This window comes from Brachyistius frenatus, unplaced genomic scaffold, assembly GCF_029030835.1.
Source record: "Brachyistius frenatus isolate BFR_SWC_R1_liver_20210118 unplaced genomic scaffold, ASM2903083v1 Contig_45, whole genome shotgun sequence".
NCBI classification, from domain to species: domain Eukaryota; kingdom Metazoa; phylum Chordata; class Actinopteri; family Embiotocidae; genus Brachyistius; species Brachyistius frenatus.
The window spans coordinates 2517993-2529642 of record NW_027210644.1 but is presented as its reverse complement, the minus strand read 5'-3'; the positions used below and the strand labels follow the sequence as shown (position 1 = coordinate 2529642).

The window sequence follows — 11650 nt, the reverse complement described above, 5'->3', positions numbered from 1 at the left end:
AACAGTGAGCACGCAATTTCCTCAAGAGCAGCTGTTGAGTGAGGTTTGCCTTGCAGCGTCACTTTGAAAAGAAAAAAAAAAATCAAGAAAAGAAGACAATTCATCGTCATCTAACGGTTTATGAAATACGGAACTGTTGTTGACTTATTTGATCAATGTAAAGTATTTCTGTAAAGGTCAACATAGGCTATTTAAATGGGCATCTTGGATAACTGAAAACTTAGGCTGTTATAAAATAACTATTTCAACACAGACTATGTTTCAATCCCGTCAGTGTTTTTCCAAATAGATTTTTTTTTTATGCACACAAGTGAAAACAGGGCAGAGACTCAATCGTTTTTTTTTTTTTTTTTTCTTCAATTAAAGGCCTAAATTATTTCATAAGTCTATGAATGTCAGAAAATCATAAAAAGTGTATGTATTTTGTCCTTAACAGGTTCTTTTTTATATTGATTTTTAAAGCAGAAAATCACATTAACAACGATGAAATCTAGCTATTTTTGTATTTTAGTGAAATAGGTCTAAATTATTTCAAAACTAAACGTCAAGATTTTTTTTCAAGCATTAGTGAATAAACACAAATATGATATGTTTAACATTTTAAACATCATTGTTGTCTGCCTGCCTGCGGGGTTGTTTGGCTCAGAGTTGTTTCTTACTGCTCTTTGTATATATTTATCAAAGCTTCAAATGTCAAGATACACTCAAAAGGCATGACAATATAGGTTACTTATGTATGTTGTGGAGGTTATCATTCAATATATTTGCAATACTGATTCCTATAAATCTAATTTGAGGAAAATTGTCACAGTTTGGAACACACCGCACCGTATATATAATCAGATATTTGTATTCAATTCAATTTTTTTTGTGCAATCTGAGCAAAGGAATTGTCATGACTGTTTGCATGCAAACTATTCATTTAAAACGATGCAGTTTTGCTGAATGAACACTGTGGCCACAAAGTAACAAGTGTGTAACAATAATGAGAGTAGACAAGAGTAAAAAGTCACCAAAATAATGCAAAAATATCTGTCAAGAAACTTTCACCACAGCTTTTGCTCATAAAAATCGCATTTGTTAGTTACTGGGGATTGTGTCATCTTAAAGACCAGACAAAAAGATAACAGACTACCAAACCATTATTTCATTATTTACTTAGTTAAAAAGAAGAATACTGAAGTTTGATTATTAAAAACAAAAATGACAAAATTATATTTCTTTTTCCAGAAAATGATTTAATACATGTTTAGGTTTTTTTTAATTCACAGAAATATACTTCCACAACAAATAAATTTAAGAGACTATAAATAAAATAATTCAGCTGCATCTGAATAAGACTTTAATATTGTGTCCAATCAGTGTGAAGCGTTTAGTATTATTAAGGCAGAAAACAATGTTGGCTCTGCAGTTAAACTGTTTTGCCAGAAGCTTGTACTGTTTCCGTTTTACCAGATCAGGTGTTTGTCTTAGTTATGTAGCTATGAACAACATTGTAAAGTATTTTTATCTTGATAGGCTACTTAATGATGGTATATGAGCAACTTTCTGTAGTAAATGTTATGTATTTTGAAGTCTGCCTTGAGACAAAATTAGTTTACTTTTCTATAATTTCTTTTAATCTAAAATACATGTTTTATTTATAGGGTTAATGTGATTGAAAAACAGCGTACGAGAGAGTCTAAAAATTGATGTTTTTGTAAAGTCAGTTGCATGAATATAATGGGTGCATCTTGTAGAATGTAATAAGTGCAAAATTATCAAGTATAAAAGAAGAATTAATGGTTCTTCAGAAAGTATCATATATTGTAAAAAAAAAACATCCATGTTTAATTATTGCTCTACTGAAGAAGGCGTTTGTGACATTCGTCTGCTATAGTCTTAAATGCACATCTCTTCCATCTCTTTGAAAGTGGACTCATGGCAGCTTTCCCTTGGTTGCAGTTCATCCGGAGCCATAAGGCTGGTGTTAGTGCTGGCCAGAAACCAGGTTCAGGTGGCAAGATTTGCAAAGCATTTTCCCATCTAGAGGATAGCAGCCGTGGTCGTTTGGTTCAGGAGAGAGCTGGATGACACAGACCTGCAGGCAAAGCGACAGACTTTTAGACTGATGATTAATAATATGTGTCTGTGTGTTGGCGTACTTGTCAGTGTGTACATACGATGAACTGTGTTCACATATACCTCACATCTGTAGCAGTTCTCATGGAAGGACCGTCCCAGACATTCAACAGTATAGCTGTCAGTACCATCTTCTTTTGGAATGATTAGCCGGTTACAGGCGCGACACTTTGGAGCATATTTCCTTTATGGATACAATTTTAGCAGAGAAAATACCACATTTGATTTGTTTAGTTGTTGTTTTTTTTAAACAGAAGGGGTTCAAAGTGCTTTAAATGAAGCCAAGACAAGAACTGATACATGGAATGATATGTAAAATCCTTTAAAACATAAGAAAATGTGATTTTCTTGCATTGCTTGCCATCTTTTGTGACTGTCATACCTGTAATAGTCCTGAAGGCAGTAAACTTCTCCAACTTCTCCCTGAGCAAAAGCTTGCTCTCCAATTTGCTGTTTACACGTTGTACAGGTGAAACAAGAAAGATGGTATGCTCGCTCCAGTGCACGGACCATGTGATCTGTAATAACCTCGCCACATGTCCAACACAGGTCTAAACTGGCCTAAGACACAGACAGAGATAAAGAGTTAGGTCAAACCCCAAATCAAACGACTTTTCAAACTACTCATATAACTCATATTTAATACTGCTGGTTTATAACCGGAGTGACTGTTATACCAGTTTCCAGCAGCCTGTCTTTAATTTTACATAGTCAGACCTAAATTGTGTTTAGTTGCAACAGCATAACCATGCAACAATATCCTAAACTGTCAAAAAGAGACATCATGTTGACTGTGATGGGTCAATTTCAAGTTTTCTTACAACTTTATGTTTGTGTTTCTATCCTGAGCACGTGATACGACATTCTGAGAATTTTTTTTTATTAAAATTGGTAAGAAAAATATGATCTACAAATAATACTGTAATTTAGCAACCAAAAAAATATTATTGTGCTTAATAAATTAGCTTGCATAATTTTCTATTATCCAGATTGGCCTGCTCAGTTTTAGTCATGTCTTGTCTCAGATTCTCTGAATCTGTGCTTTTTCCTCATCGTGGGCCCATTGTTATGACACAAATATAAGTCCGTAAGATTCAAGTCTTTGAACGTTTTTTACATGTCATAGTAAAATTAACAGACAGCCTCACGAATATGAAAATCCAATTAAAAAATGTGAAACACTGCAGCAGTGGTAAAGTATATAATGTTAGAGGTAAATGTGATGGTTTCCATGTGTACTTGCAGTTTGGATGACACCCTGTAGTGGAGGTTGTATTGACTTGGATCTACCTGGTAACAGTCCTCACAGAGTGGGATCCCGGCCTTGTTGTAGTACTGTTTACCGGCGAGGGGAATGTGACAAGATCTACACTGGAAGCAACCGTCATGGTAAGTCCTATTTAAGGCCTCTATCGCAGGTTCAGAAAGAGCCACGGGCTTCCGACAGAAGCCACACACGTCTGCATTGCACACAAACATCAAATGTCAAAGCAGGTTGTGATAAAATGTGTGTTGTCATGGCGGAACAGTTTAAAGGCTGAGTGGGAAATGTGTAAAAAGAGATTATGTTACCTTTGCTCTCCCTGCTTGTGTCTTGGCTGTTTTTGTGGATCCTGTGGGACTGTTCATCTTGGTTTAACCCACTAGATGGTGTGCTTGTTTCCACCTTAAATGTAAAGCACATTATTGATGTAAAACTACACTTTAAACATTTAACACTTTAAACAGCTTTTTTTTTTTGACACCCTGCTTTAATCTTTCCACATAGCACTACAGCTGTACTACTTTTAATTAAGAAAAACTTTTCCAACACAAGATGATCCTTGAACCTTTAAACCTTTGCTCAAAGATTTGCTGAAATCATGTGTGAGTCAAAGTTTGTAATTGAGTTTTTTACACTTTAAGACTTATCCAAAGCTAAAAAATATCAGTCTCTATATTCACTGTGTTGTTGGGTGAAATATATGGGAGAACTTTTATTATCTCTTGAAGCCATAAATTGGTCAAATGCTCACGGGAATAGAATACTTTTCAACATTAATTACATACAACCAAGTTTACAGAAACAAATCCTGCAAAATAAAAGTATTACTCAGTAATAATGTAAAAAGTAGAGCAAAAGAGTAAGACAATGGCCCAAGAAAACAGCTGCCTTTCCCGATATTTTATTGTTACTACGCAGACATGGGGCTGACATGGGAACAAAAGGTTTCTTTTAAATGTAGCAGCAGTTTGGAAAAGACTCTGTGTGTGAAGCAAAATGTGTACGCAATAAAGTGTATCAGTTAGCAATATCTATAAGACAGCTGTTTTCCCCTTAATAATGTGTTTTCCCCTTAATAATGTATTTTCCTGATGATTTTTTTTTTACAGCCACTGCTGAACATAACACAGTATCTGTTAAAGTTATGGAGAGCTAATCCTTCAATCCTTCCAATTTATTTAGGAAATTTGCCATGAACTGTTTTAAACAGTAAATGACAGGGTGAACATGAAGATACGGGTGATGTAAATGTAAAAAGTTATAGTGACATTGCAAGCATACCTCTCGGTTGTAAACTGGCTGCTGGCCTAGGGTCAGAGGGTGGGAGACAGGCGTCTGGGCAGGAGAAGGTGGTGGAAGTGCTGATTCTTCAGAGAGCAATGCTCCCAGTGCATTAGGGGGAGGAGGAGAAGGAGCTCGGAGCTCTGTTTGGCAAGAAAAAGATGTATTTCAAATCAGTTTGTTGTAAAATACACAAATTATTCATTTTAACCCCAATGTGTTTCATTTAAATTTCCAGTAAGCAATAACTTTTACTGAAATTCAGGATGAGATTAATCATAGGCCCTATACAATATATATAATATATATGGATATACATACATTTATGCGCACATCTGCAAAGAAAATATAATTGAATTTATAAATTAGAAAAATGGATTAAAAAAGAGACAAAAAAAAGGACATCTATGAAAATTTAGTATAAGGGTTTAATTTGAAGTTTATGAAGTATGTGTTTGAACATACTGAAAAGTTACATCTTTTCTGTATGTTCCTAAAAATAGAAGTCAACTGTGAAGCTGATAATGATGAATTGTTTTCAACCTGTGAGTGCCCTAACAGTGCGGACCTCACAGGTTGAAAATGATCAAAACAGATACAGCAGAATCAGGCATTTTGTTTCCGGTGTGTGGTGCTCGTAGCAGCTGATGTAGCCTGACGCTGCCGGCCTCAAGCAGAGATGAGTAAGCTCACTTCTGTCTGACTCCACACTCCCAGATGTTTGTCATTTTCAGACTCATAGTCTTCAGCCTAACCAACATTGACTCAAGTGACATCAACTGATTCATCCGACTTCACGCATGTCCACACATGTTTTTACATATGTGGATTATAGATAAATTTGATTTGTACAATCTTTGGAAGTTACCTTAATATAATATCAGATATCTCAAAATTAAGGTGTTAAAAGCAATCACATAATATTTATAGCTGGGGAGGATCTTAAAAGAGTCATAATTGATAACATGGATTGGGAATCTCACCACCTCAATAAGTCTTTTAAAAGTCTAATATGTCTAATACAAAGTTAAGGGTGGATAGGTCCAGAGCGTATGATAAAGATCAGCTGGGCCCTTGGTAACATGCAGGGCCAGTTGGTGAATATATATTTCAGGTAATCTAAGTTGTATCCACTGCACCGTGAAAAAAGGTTTCATGATGAATACCTGGAGCTCTTATCTGGTCTTTTTCTTCTTGCGGTTGTGCTTTTCCAGGTCCAGGTTGGGCGAGTTTGGGGCTCCGAGGGTCTGATGCTTGAGCCGAGGCCCCTGCATGAGTCCGGCCTCTGCTGTTTACACTGCTGTAAGGCTCAGATGGTGATGGGTCCTCTCTCTTACGCCTACTGTCACCTGAGCTGACTCTTACAGCGGTGTGCTGCTTGTCTCTAGCCGGAGCACTGTGAGCTTGGAGTGCGGGTGGCTGCTGTGTCACTGTGGCTCGGTAAGGAGACGCCAGAGTGATGAAGACAGAAGACACCATCCTTTTTGGTGAAGCTGCTGATGCCATGACTGTAGAAAACCCTCATATAGCCTGAAAGGGGGCACAGAACAATAGCTGTGACTACAGAGTCAACATTGCAACATTTATTGTTTTAAGTCCTGTTTAAAAGAAGGTTTTAAAACTGAAACATGGAAACACATCATAGATCCAGCACCTCACTTGATCTTATTAAGCAAATCTAGAATATATTGTATAAGAATAAAGCAAAGAACAGGGCATTTCATCCTTATCTTTTCAATAATACTTCATCTAACTGTAGACGCCCTCAGTAGACTTTGTGGGAGTGCTCACTCTCACTTTGAAGAAGTATATTCACACACTTACAGCTCTCATTACCCATAATGAATGGTTTTAGAGGCAGAAAGCACAAATCTGAATCCTCTGTTTCCTTTAAACCCACTCACACTGGTTGTAAGCTGCTATTACATACCTTGAGGAAGATGTGGTGTGAAGACAGCTCTCTCTTTTCTTCTTTCTCCTTCCCTTTAGTGTATCTCCAAACTTCTGCTTTATTTTCCCTCCTATAAACTGCCTCTGTGAGAAGACTACTCTGGTGGAGAGGGCGACTATCAGCAGAAGGCCACTCCTTTTCCTTCTGTACCTCCCTCCCCAGCTCTCTGGTCCGTCGACCCCTCCTCCTTCTCTGGCTGAATGACAATACCACCTCCCTCCCAACCGTAAAAGGTGAACAGTTAATCTCTGGCAAAGTGCAGTAAAAAACATGACACATTCATCCACTATGAAAACTTGGCAGGCTCACACACAGACACTAGCATGCGTGCACGTAGACACACACCCTCACTAAGTTATGCAGGAGTTGTGCAGTCATACCAAAAACAAACAGTTAGACTTTTTGTAAATGCAATATTCATTGTCATAAAGTTTCTCATAAAGTTTTCACCCAGAATTAGACAGAGACACACAGCCACCTCACATTTCTTTATCTTTTCTTGCAAGCCAACAGGATGTGACCATACCTGCCTTTTTCCACCGACTCTCTATCTCAAACTGTCCTCTTTCTCTCTCCTGTGCAGCTCTGCCTTATTGTTCTGTCAGCTTTATTTTCCCCTACCTCCCTCATCGAGTCTGCCTCCTTTTTTCTTCTCCCTCTTTCCTTCTTCCCTTCCCCCACAACATTATATCACTTTAGCCTTGACTCACTATCAGTGTCTCATTGCTCCGCTTCCATTTGGGCCTCACCGATGGCCAGAGCAGAGCACATTGTTTGGTTATATGGGGTGGACTTCATCAGACTCTCCCGATGAAGCTTTTGTGTTTCAGCTGGACAGGAGCAGCAGCATTACCGTGCAATGAATCGGGGCATTGTGCAAGAGGAGATGTTGGTATATTAGGAGAGGGGGGAACACTGAGTGAGTGATGCCTGCGAGAGCTATGAAATAGTTGCTTTGTTGTGTTTGCAGCCCTCCATCAGACTGAGCCTCAGTCATATCAGATCTGCCGATCAGCAAATATTATGGTTGGTTTCTGGAGCCAAAGCTTGTGAGGTCCACTGCTTTTCTACAAGTCAAAGAGGAGGATGAAGTGAGAAACTAAATGTTGAATTAAACTCTCCTGATCGATGTAGCTCACTGTGAAGGAAGAGTGAGGCGGGAATGTGTAGAGAGAGGGTTAACAAGAGATGAGGAGAGTGATGGGGGTCTGTGTTGTTCCAGCTCTGGGGAAAGGAATGCTGCAGTGATGTCACGGCTGCAGGAGGGAGCATGCCTACTGATGACACAATCCCCAGACCTCCATGCTCCGCCCTCCAACAGCCAAAATCCTCATTAGACAATCTGAACCTCCTCACTGCTTATAACAGCATGACTTTTCAACTTATACTCTCAAAAGTCAGGATATATACGTTTTTACTTGAATGCTCCGTTTTTTTGGTGGATGTGCAGGACGGCTATGGCAAGAGAATGAAAAGAATAGAAGGAAGCCAGAGAAACAGGAAGAAACACAGCAGATAGGAAAAACAAATGCATTGTTCACAAATACACTTTATGAGGGAGCGGAGTTTGTAACTGCAGGGGTGGAAAAGTTTCTACTTTTACTGTTACTTTCCTCAAGTATTACTTAAGTGGGAGTAAGATTACATTTGCTGAAAAGTACTTTAATTAAAAGGAAAAAAGGAACCTTTTTTTAATGACTACTTCAGTAACACCCCAACAGTAAAGCTGGGCAAGATGTAAGTGACAGATTTAAAAGAAAGATGTGAAAACCTAAGCAGCAGAGGCCAAGATAATCTGGTTTTTAGTCCCTTTGAATGGTAAAACCCCCAAAACTCTGGATCCTATATTTGTTTTATCCAACTACATAAAGTCCTCCATCACTGGCTACACAAAACCCAATACCTTCAGTTTGTGATGCAGGATTTCTGTTAAAGCTGAAGCTGAGATGTGGTGACATCACTATTACATCATCAGTGTTACAGTTGGTTGTTGTAGTGGCATTCCGTCCAATAAATCCAAAATAAGTCACAAATGAGGTGAATGTGCAGGAACGTTAGTCTGACGCGAATGATAGGAGATGTAATCCATTTTCAAAGAAAAACGTTTACTGAAAATAAAACAACTTAAATTTCCATTCGGTCACACGGACACACCTCTTGATGAGTGAACAGATCTTGATGAGTGAATATGTGGGAGCGCCCCTGTAATTAGTGACATGTGATCACCATTAGTGAGATAGTGGGATGTCTCCAAGAGAACCATATTAAATGTGTTCACCCCTCTGTCCAGTTCATCTGTAATTCATACAAAAATGTAAAGATAAATAAAAGAAGTTTTATCAAAGAATGTCTTATGAGACCAAACAGTTTTAGTGTAAACTTAACTGAAATTTTCTTGGACCATAACAGCCGAACTTTAGGATACTCAGTGATTATTATTATTATTATTATTATTTTTAAATAGTTGTGCAAAATTTCTGCTGTCATTGGGGAACATCCCACTGAATAGAGAATAGTTATTATGCAGCTTGACAATTCATGTATTTGGCTTGCATTATAAAGCATTGAAACATCCTCACTCTTTCGTTCTCTTTTAAAAAGAGACTCACTAACAGGAAAGACACAGTTTATGGCACAAATGTAGCCAAAAGATCCATATCTTTATTATTTTTAACGTTGAATATTAGCCCATCTTGACCTGAGGTAGTCATTGTTATTTGCGTTATACAGGTGGGTGCATCATGAACTGTCATCCCATGATGTTTTTCTTGTAATTGTTTTGTGACTGGAGCTCTTTTCATAGTTGCTCAAGCTGGTTTCTTCTTCTTCCTGAAAATGAAACAGTCAACAATGAATGAAGTTCACATTTCTCAACATTAATAACAAATATCAGAAGAAAAAGGTCATACTATACTGGTTGAAATGGTTTTTGAGTGAAAGAGATTCACCTTTAGCACAGCCTTCAGCAGATCCTGAGAAGTCATCAGACACACTGCTTCTCCCAGAAAAGTAATGAGGACGTGGAGAACATCAGACCAATATCCTACTGTGAGCATGAGCACCAGCAAGCCTCCCAGTCGCACCACTACAGTGTGCATGAGGGCCTGTGTACCAGATTGCCGATGCTTATCCTCTGTGTGAAATGAAAAAAATATATATTTTGAGAAACGGGTTATGTTTTTGACACCATTTTGTATTTCACAATTGTTACCATCCGACTTCATTGTTTAAAGGCATATTATTTGTCAACATAAATGTTTTTTAATTTCATTAGATCATTGGAGTGTGTCTTAGTTTGTGTGTTAGCGTTACCGCTGCTGTGGCAGTGTCTTTCATTATGTTGTCTGCAGTGACCTGACTTGTCTCTTTTATTTTGTTTATCACTGTGTATGGCTTCTCTCCCAATACAGCTGCCTTGACCATCACCTTGAATATTGAACACCAACAAAGTGTAGCAGATTGACAGTGGAATCCAGAGCTTCAGAGCATCCTTCTGGGACAGGAAGTGGTTGTAAACAGTTGTGGTGGAAGCCACACCTGCAAGAGCAAAAACCAAGACAATTGCTCTTTGCAGTGAACCCAGCATGGTGTGTCCAGAGGTCAGGAGGGTGATGCACTTCCCACAGTAATGCTCTTTGCTATGCAGTGGGTAGAGTGTGGCCACATGGCTCTGCAGACTGTGACTAAAGCTTGCCAGTGCCCAGCTGAGAGCAGCTGCCAATAGCAAACTGAAGCAGCTGTGTGGAGCCCCCTGATGGAGGAAGGCCAGAGTACTGGTGAGGCTGCAGCCCAGGGAACACTGACTCTGGATTAGAAGCAAGTCCAGACCTCTGCCACTGCCATCCTGAATTCAGATATACAGACACATGTTGAAAATATGTCAGTTCAGTATCAAGAAGATGTATAAATGAAGACAATGAATGCACACTGTGAAACAGATATAAAACAATGTGCCCAATTTGAGGAACTCACCAGTCCTGCAGACACCCAGGCAGAAACAGCTCGGAGAGAAAACTCCAGCACTATTAGAGAGGAAACCCGGGAGCCTACCAGAGACAGGAGGACAGTCAGGGACCAGAACTTGAGAGTTGCTCTCCAGTTCCCTCTCACGGGACCTCCTGGTGATGATGACCTCTGTTTACTGCCATTTTCATAATCACTGTGTGCAGAGAAAACTAGATTATTTAAATTTAGTACGCCTTCTTGTTTCCCTTATTTAAGGATAAACTCACCTGCATGTTTGAATGAAGTTATAAACTCTCAACAGACTGCACAGCACTGATATCCCACATGCAGCTATTAGACCTAAAACACAAACATCACAACTGAAAATAAGTTTGTAAAGACTCAACACTGCAGAAGCGCTGAGAATTTGAAGATAAAAAACAAAATAAAGATGTTACTATAATGAGAAAGAAAACGTGTCAACTGACCTTGAAGAAAGCAATCAATTGAGTTTGAATGAAACTTCGTCACTTCAGAAGTTTCCAGGATCCAGGGGAAGAAGAGAAACATCTTTATGTCTTCCTTGTAATGTCTCAACAAAGACACTTAAAAATAGGGGTTATGACCTCTCACTCATGCTCCTTCAATCTGTTCAGAGACTACAAGTTAGGTTGAATTCCTCTGACCAAACCTTTGGTAAAGATTTTACGTTGCCTGTAATTCTTGCTGCTGATCAGGTCTGAGTAAGCTCCACAGGTCCAAAGGTCAAAAGTGATTTGGTTGTCAGTCTTATCATTCCCTGATGACAGAGGCTGAAAGTCCCCTCAAAAAGATGATAAGGGTTTTAGATCAATCGGAGACTTTTGTTTTGAACAAAATTAAATCACACAATGATTACAATGGCTGTAAAATTATCCAACTGTACTCCAAATATGCAGCACTTGTGTTCCAGAGGATACAAAATACAAATGTAAGTAATTTCTTACAAAAAATATTTTTATTGCTATTATTTACTACTGTTCAAAGTCTTAAAGTATCCTTCGTTTACATTTCTGTAAATCAAAACCTCAAATCAAATGGAATTCCTG

General features: G+C 38.5%; 2 protein-coding genes across 2 annotated transcripts; both read right to left on the bottom strand.

Annotated features, from left to right (window-relative positions):
- Positions 1 to 1233: 1233 nt before the first annotated feature.
- fblim1 (filamin binding LIM protein 1) lies at positions 1234 to 7179 on the bottom strand. The gene is made up of 9 exons (XM_069703170.1): positions 7144 to 7179; positions 6597 to 6830; positions 5833 to 6196; positions 4667 to 4809; positions 3694 to 3787; positions 3412 to 3581; positions 2504 to 2682; positions 2185 to 2305; positions 1234 to 2080 (listed from the first exon to the last, which is right to left on the bottom strand). The coding sequence occupies exons 3-9, from the start codon at positions 6170 to 6172 to the stop codon at positions 1970 to 1972; spliced, it is 1158 nt and encodes a 385-aa protein (XP_069559271.1). The 5' UTR covers positions 6173 to 6196; positions 6597 to 6830; positions 7144 to 7179; the 3' UTR covers positions 1234 to 1969.
- A 2084-nt stretch (positions 7180 to 9263) lies between these two features.
- Positions 9264 to 11375, bottom strand: LOC138623637 (transmembrane protein 82-like). The gene is made up of 6 exons (XM_069703266.1): positions 11051 to 11375; positions 10850 to 10922; positions 10590 to 10776; positions 10044 to 10461; positions 9566 to 9750; positions 9264 to 9446 (listed from the first exon to the last, which is right to left on the bottom strand). Exons 1-6 carry the CDS (start codon positions 11130 to 11132, stop codon positions 9357 to 9359), a joined length of 1035 nt encoding a protein of 344 aa, XP_069559367.1. The 5' UTR covers positions 11133 to 11375; the 3' UTR covers positions 9264 to 9356.
- Positions 11376 to 11650: the final 275 nt, after the last annotated feature.